Genomic DNA, 15,089 nt, shown 5'->3' with positions numbered 1-15,089 from the left:
AGATAGGGAGTGATTCTCTGTGAAAGTGGATAGAGGTGTGGGATTTTACTTGGCTTGGTTGGTTTTTTGCTTGGTGTGGTGATGATGCTCTCGTTTCCATGGATCCGACGGGATGCCAGCATGTCTTGGGCGGTGTGTATGAGACTTGCGGAGCGACAATGTAACATCTTGAGGTATACCATATATGAATGAATTGTCCGAGAACCAGGGGCTCGTCAATCTTTGTCTGTAGATCCTGAGATGGGGATTTCTTTTTTTTTTTTTTTTTTTGCGGGCACAGGATATATTAATAGGGAGGCTGGGGGGCGGAGATCAAGACACACGTGCTGCGCATTAATATCAACGTTGTTTGTAATGTTATGATCTGCCTCAAACATAAACCCTTGGTGTCGGACAGCGTCTTGTATTGCGATATGTCAGTTGCAAATACTTGGTAAATATCTAACTACCAGGTATGGAAACATAGCCTGAGCCTGAGGGAGTGGAGTGGAGTTAGGAGCAGGCCGAGATTTTGCTAATTTGATCGTGACCTGACCAAGAGTGGAGGAAGTCAAGGACAGGATAAGTCGAGATGATGGACTTACTTGGTCATGGTTGGTTAGTGCCTGAGGCAGTCAGTTACTGAAAGTGATTATTGTCGAATACTGTTGTTGTTTGCTGCCTTCTAGAACTGGACTAGTGTACTCCAAGTTAGCAGCAGGAGGAACCTTTCCATGGATGTTATTTTGATTAGCCGTGGTTGTCAGTCAAAACTTGACAGACAAGCGACAGTCGGTGGCGAGTGAGTAAGTGAATGGCCAGGCGTCTGTCTCTCTTGAACGGACGGTTGCAGCAACAAAGTCTTAGCATGCGTTTCTATCACTCACTCTCCTTCCCTCGATTGACAGGCCCCACTCTTTTGGATCTCCGGGCCGCAGCACCAGTCGGGTCATTTATTTGTAGCAAGGTTGCAACGAGCTCTGGACCCACTTTCGATGCAATGTAAGTAAGGTATGCAGGCAGGTAGGCAGGCGCGCTGATCTTAACGTCCATTCCAGTTTTATCCACTTTCTCTTTATCCCTTGGGAAAAGGAAGGAACCATAGAGAGGGGGGTAAGTTAAGTGCGTGATCACATTTCAATGTCAACTGCAACCAAAATGGTTACAACACAGCCCGACACGACACAGTGTGTCTAGCTCCACTTTGGATTTCTTACAGTATACAATGTGGCGCATGCAACAAAATGAAGTCGAAGGATGGTTGGTGACTAGGTACCTAAGTAAGGCAGGTAGAGCTAGTTACCTGGTAGCCACATCTGCTAATTCTCCCGGCAAGGAGATGGATGCCAGAGGTCTCTCTTGCTCAACTGGGTAAAGCGCAACTTCTGCTACTCTGTGAACGTCAAATGTCGTCACGCACAAAGTACGTCACGGAAGAAAAGGGATAAATACAAAAAAAAGATAGGGGATCCTCCCTGATCAAACGTGAGCTGTTTTCCCTGTGCTGTGGTAACATCCCGAAGCTTCTTTGTTTTCTGGGGCTCGATAATCAATAAATTGCACACAGGGATGGATCAGCCTGCCAAAAGAATATTAAATAAATAATAACCGGCTATTATACGTAGTAGGTGTCTGGAACTATAATCGCATTTAACCTACTGACGACATGAACCACCCACCACTAATACTACCTACCTTACCTGCCTAGTTACTTACTTACCTTGGCCTTACCTGACCTTACCTCAGCTGGGTAGGTACCTACCTAGATATGCTAAAACACTGTCCAACATCATCATATTCCGGGATACCTAGGACTTGATATGTTTTCGATATAAGGCATCTTGGCTTCTACCATAGCCCCTGTGACATCATGTACCATACAGTCGGACCCTAGAAGCAACTGGAAACCCATAGTGACGCAAGAAAGGCAGTTTGTATGCCGTCTGTTTTGGCAGAAAAAGTCCCCCTCAAGCATGTCCCTTGACAGTTGACCGAGTGAAGCTTGTAGTCAATCTGTAGTCAGCTAGCTATCATGATCGACCGACTTCTATTTTACCTTTTTTGGTGGAGACACTACCTCCAAAGCATCGATTTGCCCGGTAAGTCTTCACATTGAGCACTCTTGTACCCTCCATGTACTGGTACATATGTCTGGTTTGTTTTCCTTTTCTCTCTCCCTTCTTCAATCTCGTCATTTTCTGCTGAAAAAGGAAACAAAACTGCCATGCATGTGCATGTTCGTGCATGGGTCATGATCTCGGCTGACTACCTATCTATTTACCTACATACCTCACTCACATACCTTGACTTACCTTACCTGAACCTAGCCGGACCTGGCTCTCATGGTTCTAGGACCAGCTGCTCGACCGTCACAATATCCACTCCCATTCGACGGTCCACATTCATGATCTACACACCTTATAGCCAGCCCTGGGTTCGCTCCACCGAACGGGGATTTGTGCGCGTGGCTTTTTAGCCTATATGTCGTTTCTCTTCTCCTTCACGCAAACCTTGATCCACCGCCGAAACCACACCAACCTCCCGAGACGTGATGATCGTGACTTTTTTTTGTTTCTTTACTGCTGATTCTGGCGGGGCTTGACAAGCAGCTATCTTTCTCTCTGCCCCTCCTGTGGAGCCCATCACTGCCTCGACACATCGTGCGATGTCGTGATGTTCCCCCTTCAGTGTGTGGGGGAGGATTACTCTGCAACAGACATATCCCAAGGAAGCATCTATACCCCGACCGGCGTTTAATTACCGAATCAAGAAAACCACCAGATAGCCCACTTTCTTAGAGAAGAATGAAGAAGAAAAACAACACACCCCCTACTATCACCCACTTGTCTGTACCCTGCTGTATCACCAAACTTCATATATCTGATCCGATCATGTTCCTTCCGTTCCCCAACACCGACCGTCTCAGTACAAAGCCCGGACACAAATATTCGGAGAAATTAATGAAGGAAAAAAAAAAAAAACAAAGAGAGAAGAAACGAGAAAGAAAAATACTGACACACGCGGGCCCAGCAACCTCAGCCTGTTACTCTGCCTTTGCCGTCGATTTTTCTGTGTGGACTCCTCCTTTTCCCCTTGGAACCCCCGTCTCGATACCATCGATCCGACTCGCCCCAATAAAAGAAAAGAGAAAACTCGCATATAGGCGGCTAGGTTGTTTAAGGTCCTCTTTTTTTTTCTCTGCTCGCCTCATCCCTGCTTCTGGTTCGGAGGGTAGGTAAGCGTAGAGAGATTGGAGGGGCGGATCTGGTCCTCGTTGGGTGGCTTTTGGTGAAGATATGCGCTGCCGCCGACCCCCAAAAGGCCAACCCCCGGTTGTGTAGCCCGGCCTCCACAGACGAGAGTATGTGGGGTCGGAAGACAAGACAATAGTTTTGGAACATGCTCAATACGCTTGCTTTGAATGAGGTTGGTAAAACTTTTTGCCGCTTCGAGTCTTGATCTATATACAAAATGCCCAATTCTTGTAAAAGAAAGAAAAAATGGCAAGAATGACGGGAAGCACAAGTGTGAAAAAAAAAAACAAAGCGAAATTGTGCCTCTCCCGATATGATGTCGTTTTGATTTGTCTAATATATACAATAAAAATCTCCACACTGCGTACTGAATGAGCAAACGTAAAGTTGGGAGAAAAAGAGGCAAGCTACCTATCTAAAATGTGCGTAGCATCAAGAGATGCGGTCCCCCCCAAAGCCAGTACCTTCCATATTTCCCTTTCCAGATCCGTTCCAATGAGTGTTTCCATCCGTACCTGTCCAAGCAACATAAGAAAATCGGAAACCCTCGCCCGTAACCCTCCCCAAGTAACAAGAACGACATCCACGCGGGCAAATACAACCGCGTACGCAAACTTCCAAACACTGAAAAATAAAAAAAAAATAAAAACCAATAAGAGGAAATTCACACCGGCACTAAAAGTACATAGGAGAACTGTGAGAAAGAGGAAAGAAAACAAGAAAACTAAGACGTATGAAATAGGCTATTCCAACATAAAGAGTGCGCTTTCATTTTTTCCCCACCTCTGCATCATACGACGTAGAAGAAACAAGAATAGGAAAAGAAGAAAAGAATTGGTATCTCTCATAAAAAGAAGGGAGGAAATAGAGCTAAGAGTGAAACCGCAAGACAATCGTCCAGTCATTTTCCAAGTTTTTTTTTGTTTGTGCCAGAAAATGAAGAGATGTAAAAACAGAGAACAAAGCGATTTTTTATACAAGAGAAGCTGTTAAAAGAGATTTGGAAAGAATCAACTTAGATTCAGTTGCAGAAGGACTCCGGTCAATGATGCAAAAAGCTCGAAGCGAAAAAAAAAGACCAATGGTTCCAGAAATGCCAATAAAAAGAAAAAGAAGTAAAAGACATGATTCGGGTATGTTCATTTTCACGTCCCATGTTTGGGATGAACCATCAGTGGTCGAAGAAAAGCTTCGGAGAATTTCTTTTCGTGGAACAGGGGTAATAAGGCAGATCAGCTCAAGATCCGACGACCTCAGTTCAAAGTCCCATATGATGCAGGACCCGAGGTCGCCCCAGCTCCAGCTCCGAAGCTCGGCTTTCTCTTGAGCGCAACATCCGAAGACGTGGTATAGTCGGGGGACCTGTTAGGCGGTGACACCACCGACCCGACTGCCTGGCTTCCAGCTCCGCCGCCGATGGGATGCAGTGTGGTGCCCGAGCCTCCGTCACGTATCGGTGTCCTGCCGGCACCTCCACCAATGCTTTGGAAGGCTTGGGAGAAGTCATTAGGCGGTGCAATTGGTGCGCTCATCTGTGGGATTGAGTACTCCGTCTGTGAGCGGTAGCTGGGGGTCCGTGGCAGGCTGAAGTCGACGGGCGCCGTCAGAGGTGCTGATGGAAAGCTTGTAGAGTAGCTGGAGGATGCGCCGCCAAGGTGGGAGGCCGACGCCGTCCGCGTCTGTGCCGTTGGTGATTGGGCCGCCAGACCTTGACCAGGCGGCCGGTAGGGGCTTGACCTCAGGTCCAGGCTCAGAGGCTGCATTGTCGCTGCAGCGGAAACAGACCGTATTCTGTTGGTACGGTTTTGATTGCTGCTTGACTGGAAAGTCGGATATGTCATGTGCGTGGGCGAGTGGACGGTGGAGCCTTGATGATGAAATTTTTCAACGGTCAGCTTACAGCAAGAAACACCAAGCAACGCATAGTCTTTCTCGGCTCACGCCTTTACGATGGACTTACCAGTATAAGTGCTCGAATCGTAGCCAGCCATCGTCGACGGCGTGCCAATGCTGTCGCTGCCAGACTGATAAATTGACTGGTGACGGCCAGGGAGGTGGGGGCTTTGAGGTCCATGGTATGTAGAGTAGTCAATTGAATCTCCTTTCCAAGACATGCTTGACCTCAGTGGCGACTGGAGCGAGTCTGACCTCGACCGTGACATGGTCTCGCGCAGTTGCAGAGGCTGAAGCGATCTGATCCCTTGGCGCTGGTGATGGTTATGCATCTGCATGCTTGCATCCTGCCTGTTGAAGGGGTTGGAGGTCCGCGGAGCTGCACTCAACGGAGATGAGAGCTGCCCTGGGTAGCCATAGCGATCACCAGTAGCAGAAGAGATTGGCGACAGTATGTCGGAATTGCCCAGATTGGCCGATGGGTTGAATCCAATGCTGCCAAAGGCTGGACTAAGGCCTGTGGGAGAGAGGTGGTCTTCGCCATCACCCCTTCGAACGTCCACCATCAGGGGCCGCATCATGTGCTCGGCGTAAGAAGACCCAGAGAAGTCCACCGGTGAGCTGATGGGTGTACCCAGAGTATGCACGGCTCCATATGGAGAGTGCAGGGCCTGTACATTGTCAAAGTCGTCCGGAACGGCTCTCATCTTTATCATGCGATCTCTGTCGTCTGCCGTGAGGCGCTTAATCTTTGCTCGTCTATAACACAAGGATGAGACCAAAATGCCCATGTCAGCAACTGCACTATGTGTGAGGCGCAGCAAAAGACTCAAGCTCTCCTCAGGCATTTAACCGGCTTACCTATTTTGAAACCAAACCTGGACCTGCCTCGGGCTAAGCCCAGGGATCTCCCTGGAGAGTCGTTCCCTATGTGCTGCATCTGGATGAGGCTGTTTTGCAAACTCGCTCATGAGAAATCGCGTCTGCTGGTGTGTGAGCCTACCAAGAGCAATGAAACCGTTAGAAATGACCGCTGCAATTTGGAATTAGATGGCGTTTCCCGTCCAAGCTCGCTGACGTAGTCTTTGTCTAGCGGCCGATCGTCCGCTCATTCGTACCTGAAGCGCTTCATCTTCCTCCTTTGTGCAGTCCTCTCGGCGGCCGTCTGAGGCTGTGAGGAGCCGTCTCCGCCGTCCTCGTCTCCGTCATCCAGCATATCCTCATCGTCTAGCCCGTCATCCTCCTCTTCCTTGACCCCCTGGCCCTCATTTGCGCCAAGCCTAGTCGTCAAAAGGTCCTGCCCTTGTCCTCCAGCCGGTGCCGACATCAACGAGTCTGTGCTGAGCCTCGAACTGTGGTGCTCACCCGATGCACTTCGTTGTTCCTGTTGGTTTGATTGTGAAGATTTGTGAGCATACATATCCGCCCTTTCCTCAGGCTGCTCCGGAATCGGCGACGGCTGCTTCTGCCTCAATCCTAAAGGATCGAAGCTTCGTCGGTCGCCAAGACCCGGCAGGCTGCTGTTGATCGGTGACTTGTCTGCTCCCCCTAAAGTGCTCTCCGTCACCGTCGATCGTGGTTGGGAGGCTGATTGCTGCGCATTGTCGGTCGAGCTGGAGACATGATCATAGCTTTGTCCAAAGATATTGTCTCCAGGCGGGAGAAAGGAGGGATAAGATCCCGGCCAGTCCGGCTGCGTCGACAACGGAGGCTCGTAGTGGGTCGACATCCGTGTACTAGGAGCGGGCTTTCCAAAAGGCCACTGGTTTTGCTCAGACTCGCATTGCCTGGAAACGAGCATTGGGAAATAATGACGCTGTGCGTGTCGATAAGGAAAGGTCCGAGTAGCCTTGGTCGACGAACCACGAAAGCAGCTTCTTGGGCTCAAGCGATATCTCAACGCAACCTAATATGACTGCGAAGATATGATAGGTGAAGGCTGTTGTTTTCAAGAACGAGTTCCCATATCCAAGTTCCCGCTTCTGAGGCAAGCACTGAAACCAAGGGGAAAGGTCGCAGAAGGCCTAGTCGATCTTGAGGTGCAGCGGTAACGTCACTGTTGGGTCTTCGACTTTTTTTTTTCCAAGAGAAGAAGGCGGTTGACGGTCGACGAATGCTCTAACGTGCAGTCCAGTGGCAGTCGTGTGACGCGGGGATAGTGGCAAAGATGTTTGCGAGGTAGGCGGTTATGTGGTAGTGATCGGCCAGGCGTTTGAAAGCCAAAGGAAAGAGATGATCCAAAAAAGAATGACCAAGAGAAGGGCAGATATGCGAAATAGATCTGAAAAGATCTTCACGATACGAGGTGGTATTGATAGAAGATCGCCAGGAAAAGAGCAAAGAGACGACAAGCAGGCGAGATACTTAGCGATTATGCGTCAAGGGCCTGGACATAGAGTGATATATGGGCGGAGAGAGCGAGGTCGTGCTGAATGATGCTCTGGTGGGGTCGATCGACCTCGATGCTGTTCCTTGGACTGCCAGGGCCCCCCAAGGTGTGTATGGAGCTCCAGGTAGATGGCTACCCCGTGGTCGCAGCAAGGCCGCCTGTCGAGGGAACCCCAGCAGCTTCGTTCAGCAGGACAGAAGCGGGATTAGCGTAGTACCGAAGAATACCGCACATCCAAGGTTCAGTCCCTACGGGGAAAAGACAAAGAGAGATCCGGATTCAGAAACAGAGAGACGGGTTGAATGTGGCCCATAAGAGAGTATAGCAAGCACAAAGTGTCGAGGGCAGCCAGGCTGGATGGGCGGTGCAGAGTAGGTACATGTATGTTATGGACTGAGTTGTGCTTGCATAAGAGGGAGGAGACGGGCTGCAAGATCACAATGATACCTATGTACATTATGTGGTACGAATAGGTACCGGCACTCTACCCACCAGAGGGCCTGCACCAAAGCGCAGGGGGGGAGACAGACATACAGGGGTTATGGGAGTGAAGGGTCGGAGGGGCCTACCGTGACTAGGAAATAGACAGGGGTGAGGGATGTACCCGGTACAGGCCTAGGGACTGTGGGTACTATGGGTACAACGACTCAGCGAGCGTGTTTTAAGGCTGCCCGTTTGGAGAAAAGCCGCAAGCATGGGAATGAGAACCAAGGTATGCCAGCACAAGAAGAAGAAAAACACAAATGATGCCCGCCCTGCCTGGGCCTGACAACAGCAGGTGATGCATGCACTGACCGGCATGGGTGAAGGGTAGCAGACTTCCCGCCCAGCTTTTGGTTGGAAACTGCTGAGCCACAAAACTCATGACAGATGTTGCTGGCACTGTGCTACCAGAAGGGCATATCAGGCAGACCTGGTCCTTAATTCGTAAGAGTTCTCTCGGCTGAATGGCTAATGCCGTGTGCCTCAGGTTCGTTCTTGGGTTGGATGGCACACCCCCCCCCCCCGAGTTTTTTGCAGCCAGCCCAACCCCAACGATTCGGCAAACAAGCAACCACCACAAGGTAGGGCCAAAACGGCCCAGTTGCATGCATAACTGTAGTAATTGACAGTTGCCGCTATTTGTATCGGTGGACTGACTGACTGGGTAGAGAGATTCGGTCTCCTCCGTACCAGCAGCCCGAGGTTCAAAATCCAACAAACAAAGTTCCAATCCGTGATGCATCAACGTAGACAGCAGACTTCGATAGGCAGTACTGATGCGGCACTTGTCGCCATACACTAACAGATGAAAAGGCCGCCTCCGGATTCATCGAAGCCAGCTAGCTGGCTTGCTCTGTAAGATTAACGAAGATGCGAGTAGGGGAACACGACAGCAAGACCTGGTCAGCTATGCTCCATGGCTGAAGTAAGGATTGTGCGAGACTGCGAGTGTTGTCGTGCAGGCTTGGTGTGAGTTGAACGCGGGCTTTGCTGACGCCCTGGAGGGGGTGGTAATTTTGCTTAAGGCGCAAGATTGCTGCGAGAACGCGGGTGTATGCGGAGCTTTGCATGCGTGGCCGAAGGTGGAGTAGACTTGAATGTAAAAATGCAAGGATCTGACGGCAGAAGAGAGTTGTACATGTACTTACATACCGAGGAGGAGTGCACGACAGGCATATACTCGTCCATTACCACCAATGAAACTGATGCAAAGCATCCGAGCCATCATGGGTATGTTGGAGACAAAATTGCTCAAGATTGCATCTGAGCAAACCAGAGAAATGATCTACTAGAACTAGCAAGAGCTCTGCGAAGATCATTTTATGCTAGGCTGCCTGGACCGTGAATGAATAAGAACTGATACTAAGAATATTACCACAGAAGAGTCAAGACTTGGGCGCGACGCTAAACCCATTGCATGCACCTACCTAACTGAAGGAACAGCATGTACGGCACGTTGCAAGAAGCGCCGGGCCGCGCGATGCTGTGCTGGTTGTGCTCTGGGATAAAGGAGCGCAAATTCAGCAGTAGACAGCTAAGGTAAGGTAACACATACACCACAGGAGGGGAGCATGCAGCCCAATACAGTCCTTTGACGCAGCAAGGCACAATGCAAAGGCGGCTGTTAACGTTTACTGTAGGGTCGAATTTCCTGTGAGAGAACCAATTAGGATGGAGCGGTACTTCTCGAGGCTGAATGTGCAGTAGAGAGGCGTCCGCTTTTTTTTCTTCTTGTTTTTGTGGCCCGCCGCTCTTGCTTTGCTTTTGCCCGTCCTGTCGAGTCCAGTCATGTTCTGTCGTTGGCGTTTCGCGCGGGGAGGAGACGAGAGTTTGATGGAGGGGGGCGCAGCTAAGAGGGGCAACAGGGGGTTGAACGGGGGTGAGGACATCAAAAGTGATGAGGTAAGGGCACCGGTGGATCTACTCTTGGCAGATACTGAGTCCCTACCTGTGCCTGAGCATAAAATTGTGCGTTCATCTCCTACGGCGGAAAGCAGAACTGAGTTCCGTAATTTTACGCCAAGCAGAATGGAAGGTTATGAGACTTTGCAAGTGGGGGGATGTACAGGGATGAAAGATGCTCACAGGTGCCGTGGTGCGCAAGCTCACATTAAGTCGCGTCTAGTCGCGATGTCAACCCCTGGCAGGTAAGACGCGAGAGAGGGGCAATGGCGATGATCACCATTATCTTCGAGATCTTTCTCGACTTACACTTTGCTGTTTGTCTGCAGACCTTGTCATTCATGGTCGGTGACCACAATGAGATAGATGCAGAGTCGCAGGAACATGTCGTGATTTTGCTAGTCTTGGCAGTAGACGCTTGCTACATAGGTTAGCTAGGTATTCCAGCCTTCCCTAGCAATGCAGATATGAGGCCCAAGTGGGTACCCAAGACAAAGTCTTTGAGTTCCGGTCTCGATTAGTCGCAAGGCAAACAAGCTTGCCAAGAAAGCGCGTAGTGGCTGACGGCCACCACATCCCGCTGGTCATCATCTCCGTGGCCCCTGACAAACCTGCAAGCCAACCACGGACTGAATTTAATGAGTACCTTGCCGCAATGTGCCTGAATTAAAAAATTAAACACAGCAACCCAGGTCTTGCGCAACAAAAACACCCATGGGACGCCGCCAGAATTGGCAGATCAGCGACAGATCCCTGGGCTGGTGGTCTGGACAGACAAAGTTCAACAAATCTAGCTGTACCGAGCGGCATTGAAATCTGGTAATCAGTCAGTTGATCAAGGGCCCTAGGAGGACATCCAATAGGGGCTTCATAGTCCCAGTTAAAACCCAAAACGACTTTTGGTTTACCTCATCCACCGACGGCAGCTATATCGGCTCGTCTGCCCAACCCTTCAAATACATCAATGCCGGATGAAAGAGGCACCACAAAGAAACGGGATGCGACCGGGGCGATGTCATCGGCCAGTCCACCTTGACGGTGGTTGGTGGCCTGTGGGAAGTTGCGCCGAACAAGCCGTAGGCTGATATGGTGTGCAGCCCTGGCTGGGGCCAGAGTCGGCTCATACGGTGGGGTCGGCTCAGGCGGGTTGTGTGTGTGGAGTGCGACGGGCTGCTTCTCAATGGAAGCGTAGCCTCCGGTGGGACATTGGTGCTTCGATTCCCGACATCTGGGATGCTGAAAGCTGCTTTGCGGGTGCCGCTGTTCATGCGTGATTGGCCATGCGGCTGCCTGCCGGTAAAATCAAGCAGGAGTCAAGTACGTACTTCGGAGCATGCAGTCCAGGTACATGCATTACCTAGTGGTGATCTCAACGAATGGTATTCCTCTTTTTTTTTTTTTTTCTTTTTTTTTTTCTCGGTTACTGACTTTGTATGTTTGTCTTGCGTCGCCGGTATCTCTTCTCTATTAACAAGCGGCTTTCGCGTCGGAAAGAAAGTCTCAGCGTCGCGGCCAACATTGATGGCCTTATGCGCGATCAAGTAAGTTTTGTTTTGTTACCTTAGACCAGTAGGGTGACATCCGGATTGTTGGAGGAGGGGCGAAAGCATGTATGCAATGGCAGTGCCGCTTGGAAGTGCCTTTTTTTGGAATTCCGTTAGCTGGAACAATACCCATGCCCAGGGTCTGTGAGTGAAATGAGTTTGGGGGCCATGGAGTGAGTGAGTGGCTTGATTTCTGCTTTGTTGTTCCATCTTTTCTCTCTTCATTTCCTTTTTTTTTTTTTTTTTTTTTTTTTTTCCGGCTTGCGCTACCCCGCCGAACCGCCTAAAAACTTCTTTTCCTCCCAGCAAACTTGACCTCTGATGATCTGTGGATCTGGGACTGATCTCCGGGCCGGGTAGCGCCTGCCACCCCCGGCGGGGCCAGTGAATGGAAAAGTCTGTGCTCTACAGCGGTCGCCATCCTACCCATTGCACCGTGTCAGACCGGTTGGCGGGTTCATCATGGCTTGTTCCGTTGGCAGGCATGACTTGACAACAGTGCGTAAGCGGCAAAGCCTGTACGGTGTGGGGTCCCAGCTAACAGAGAACGTTTCATCGTGGCTGCTCGCCCTGAGGCCGACTAGGCAAAAAGCCTACATTGAAAAGACTTTGTGTGAACGACAAGTGACTGAACTTGACTGACTTGTTTCCATACCGGCTTATTTCACTTTAAATCTCAGGCTGTCTCAGAAGGAGGGACAGGCGTGGAATCCACGTGTGAGAATGAACATGTTGGTTTTGTTGACAGAACTCGTACGCAACATAATGTCCCAATGTCACACGGGGGTGCCTGCATACTTCTCCCTGATATAACGAAAAATAAGGTACTGTACCCAAAAGTTTCAGGGGCAATCATCCAGGTACCAGATCCAAAAGCAAACAAGCAATTTGCCAGTGATGTTTCCAGCCATCGGAACTCTACGAACTGATAGACAGGCTCGTTTTTCGGACTAACTATGAATATTTCCAAGGTTTGTTGATGTTATATGAAGGATTTTCCATGGGTCGAACTAATATACTCGGTTTTCGGATTTTGGGTGATCACACATCCAAGTAAAGGGTCCTTTTGTAGCCTGTCGCAACTGGAGTTGCAGGCCGGTTACCGAGTCGTCGTCATGGTAAGGCAACTTTGACTTCTTTGCCTCGAGAAAACGGGACGGGGTCAGTATGTCTGACTCCACGCATGTTGAGGTACCCAATCCGCGGAGGCCAAGGTCCAGTAGCTCGCGGGTAGTCTTTTTTTTTTTTTTTTTTTTTTTTTTTTTTTTGGTCTCTATCTACCTCTTCAGTCCCTGCCAAGCTAGTCTTCTTCGAGCGTCAAAGGGGGGAGAGAAGGAGAAATACACCACGCCATTCGCAACCCCACCAGCAATCCCAAGAAACCCAAGTGCCGACCTGGACGCGCGACGTCCTCCTCCACCCCCTCCCCACCCTCTCCGAAGGATCTTCGATCGAAAACACTACCTATATTTATGTGCAGTTCCTTCCACGGAAGATTCAAAATACGCATAGGGTTGAATAAATTAATTGAGCGCAATCTATGATCGCGACGTCATGGGCTAGGGGAAAAAATGCACGATGCAAAATGCACAGAACTTCTTTTCTAAATCTGATCTTGCTTGGTACATGGGATGAATAAAACCCTTCCACCCCTGGAGAAAAGGGGTTTGACTCGTGCTGAACCCTAGTGTTGGAGCAGACTTGGCATGGTCATTCCATTAGCGGGAAGGGTGGGCAAGGGCGAGCTAATTATCGCCAGGACGGACGGACGGGCGGGATTTGGGACAAAAAGCAAAAGCCGTAATCCACTCGGGGCACAAAAGTGTGTTGGAAAAAAAAAAAAGTATCCTACCGGCCGGTGGCGTCAATTTGAATTTCGGGCAAAGCAACCGGAACGGATAAAGACAGCCTTAAGGAGCGATGCCAACCATCTCACTGGTAGAGGAAGAAGAAGAAGAAGAAACAGAAGCATGTACCCGACCCAACACGCCCGTGCAGTCGCGACAAGTCAAGCTCCCTCGGCTAATCCGGTTCTGCTTCTTTTTTCAGCTGTTAGCTCTCATGCTTATCCCGTCGGTTGTCATACCCGGGGCAAGACAATCAATGCCTTGGATGAGCTCCGGACCCGTTCCATTGTTGGTGAATGCGAATAGTGCTCCGCAAACACGAAGCTTCCGCTTACACGTAGTCAGTGGGCTTTTGCTAAATTTGCCACACTAACGTTGCAAAAGGCTATGAGGGAAGAGCACGGAATACCATCCACATCCAGAGTGGCCCTGTACCGTGGACCTTAGTGTTGGCTTGACCCTTCGGGACGTTGACTTGTCTAGGTAGGTACCTAGTTTAGGACCTGGAAAGGATTTACCGATCTGGTTAGTCGATCAGCAGAGAACCGCCAATAGGCGCCGGGAGAGCTTTTTTGGTGGCTGAGCGAGTTCATCATGGAATGAGAAGAAAAACCACAGCATTGCATGAATGTTTCTTTTTTTGTCCTTGGGGACCTAACTTGCTGGATATTCAGTCACTACAGAGTAGTATCCGTCGCTACCTTGCACAATGATGCCGCTAGTAGAGATATTTCCCAGTTAAGAAAGTTGTAATGAGTTCAGTGATGCTCTGGTATTCGTCAAACCTGACAACATCGACCGACCCATCTTTGGGGAATGCGCATCATGCATTGGCCGAAGCGGCGCCGTGAGTGCACAGCATACCGGAACAGGCACATTAATGACCGCCGAGACGATGCCCCGGATCAACTCTTCTTTTGAACTAAAGAAGAATGATAATCAGAAAACTGAGTTGGTGATAATTATGTAGTTAAAATTCCCCCCGGTATATACTACGTATATCTTATACACACGCAGAGCACATCATATCATCGGGCTTCGGAATCTGGCGCCCGGCATTGTAGATCAAGTGTCTTTCGCGGAGATAGGGAAGGGCTTGCCCAAAGCCGAACTGACCATGGAAAGTTTCCACTTTGTCAGCTGGACGTTGATTGCCCAACTGAGCGTTGAAAGCCACCTCTATGCCACATTGGGAGCTACCGGAGTGGGACTGAACCATGACGTGGTTCACTGGTCGATGTTATTTTGCCTATTGAACCATGTTTGGGCATGACATTTGCCCAACGCCCAGCCAGGCCGTTTGGGACTGCCTGTGCTTTGCGAAAAAGAACAAAACTGGGAAGACCGGCTTGGCCGGTTTGCATACGATAACGGACATGAAGTCAAAATGTGGATTAGACTCTAGAACTAGCGCTAACTGGTCTAAAGAATTCACAATATGTTCCCGCTGTCAACTGAATCTAGCGAAAGCCTATTCGCCCCGAATAACAGATATCCCACTGCGACTGACTCTGCTTGCCAGGGGCCCTATGTCCGTCCAAGTCGTATATTGTTGACACAAGCACGGTACCACTTAATTCTCCAGGCGTCAAGTGCACTGTCGAGTTTTGTCTGGGAAATCCCCGGTCTACGAGTACGCAAGCTCCAGTTGCGAATGACTGTATAGGTAGTAGTAACTAGGTAGGTAAGGTAGGGAGCTAAAAGCTATTTTAAACAGGGAATCAAAGGACTCATGGCATGTCTTTTTTTTTTTTTTTTTTCTCTAGCTCCTCATGGGGAGGGGCGAATGATAAATGAA

General features: G+C 49.7%; 5 protein-coding genes across 5 annotated transcripts; 1 reads left to right on the top strand and 4 right to left on the bottom strand.

Moving 5' to 3' along the window:
- Window positions 1–186: 186 nt before the first annotated feature.
- Window positions 187–770, bottom strand: PgNI_02435 (uncharacterized protein). The gene is made up of 2 exons (XM_031122501.1): window positions 585–770; window positions 187–400 (listed from the first exon to the last, which is right to left on the bottom strand). The coding sequence occupies exon 2, from the start codon at window positions 375–377 to the stop codon at window positions 216–218; it is 162 nt and encodes a 53-aa protein (XP_030986682.1). The 5' UTR covers window positions 378–400; window positions 585–770; the 3' UTR covers window positions 187–215.
- Window positions 771–2,479: 1,709 nt separating this feature from the next.
- Window positions 2,480–2,855, bottom strand: PgNI_02434 (uncharacterized protein; the record flags this gene model as incomplete). The annotated part of the gene is made up of 2 exons (XM_031122500.1): window positions 2,480–2,768; window positions 2,806–2,855. 2 exons carry the CDS (start codon window positions 2,853–2,855, stop codon window positions 2,480–2,482), a joined length of 339 nt encoding a protein of 112 aa, XP_030986681.1.
- A 167-nt stretch (window positions 2,856–3,022) lies between these two features.
- Window positions 3,023–3,380, bottom strand: PgNI_02433 (uncharacterized protein; the record flags this gene model as incomplete). The annotated part of the gene is given in 2 exon segments (XM_031122499.1): window positions 3,023–3,326; window positions 3,337–3,380. The coding sequence occupies 2 exon segments, from the start codon at window positions 3,378–3,380 to the stop codon at window positions 3,023–3,025; spliced, it is 348 nt and encodes a 115-aa protein (XP_030986687.1).
- A 41-nt stretch (window positions 3,381–3,421) lies between these two features.
- PgNI_02432 (uncharacterized protein) lies at window positions 3,422–7,935 on the bottom strand. Its single transcript, XM_031122498.1, has 4 exons — window positions 6,245–7,935; window positions 5,988–6,125; window positions 5,194–5,885; window positions 3,422–5,100 (listed from the first exon to the last, which is right to left on the bottom strand). The coding sequence occupies exons 1-4, from the start codon at window positions 6,925–6,927 to the stop codon at window positions 4,487–4,489; spliced, it is 2,127 nt and encodes a 708-aa protein (XP_030986686.1). The 5' UTR covers window positions 6,928–7,935; the 3' UTR covers window positions 3,422–4,486.
- A 3,051-nt stretch (window positions 7,936–10,986) lies between these two features.
- On the top strand, window positions 10,987–12,086 carry PgNI_02431 (uncharacterized protein; the record flags this gene model as incomplete). The annotated part of the gene is made up of 3 exons (XM_031122497.1): window positions 10,987–11,217; window positions 11,376–11,441; window positions 11,856–12,086. 3 exons carry the CDS (start codon window positions 10,987–10,989, stop codon window positions 12,084–12,086), a joined length of 528 nt encoding a protein of 175 aa, XP_030986685.1.
- Between the last annotated feature and the right edge of the window lie 3,003 nt (window positions 12,087–15,089).

Source organism: Pyricularia grisea (genome assembly GCF_004355905.1).
Source record: "Pyricularia grisea strain NI907 chromosome Unknown Pyricularia_grisea_NI907_Scaffold_1, whole genome shotgun sequence".
Taxonomy (NCBI): domain Eukaryota; kingdom Fungi; phylum Ascomycota; class Sordariomycetes; order Magnaporthales; family Pyriculariaceae; genus Pyricularia; species Pyricularia grisea.
Note: the sequence above shows the minus strand (reverse complement) of the source record. Positions and strands in the feature narration are given on the sequence as shown.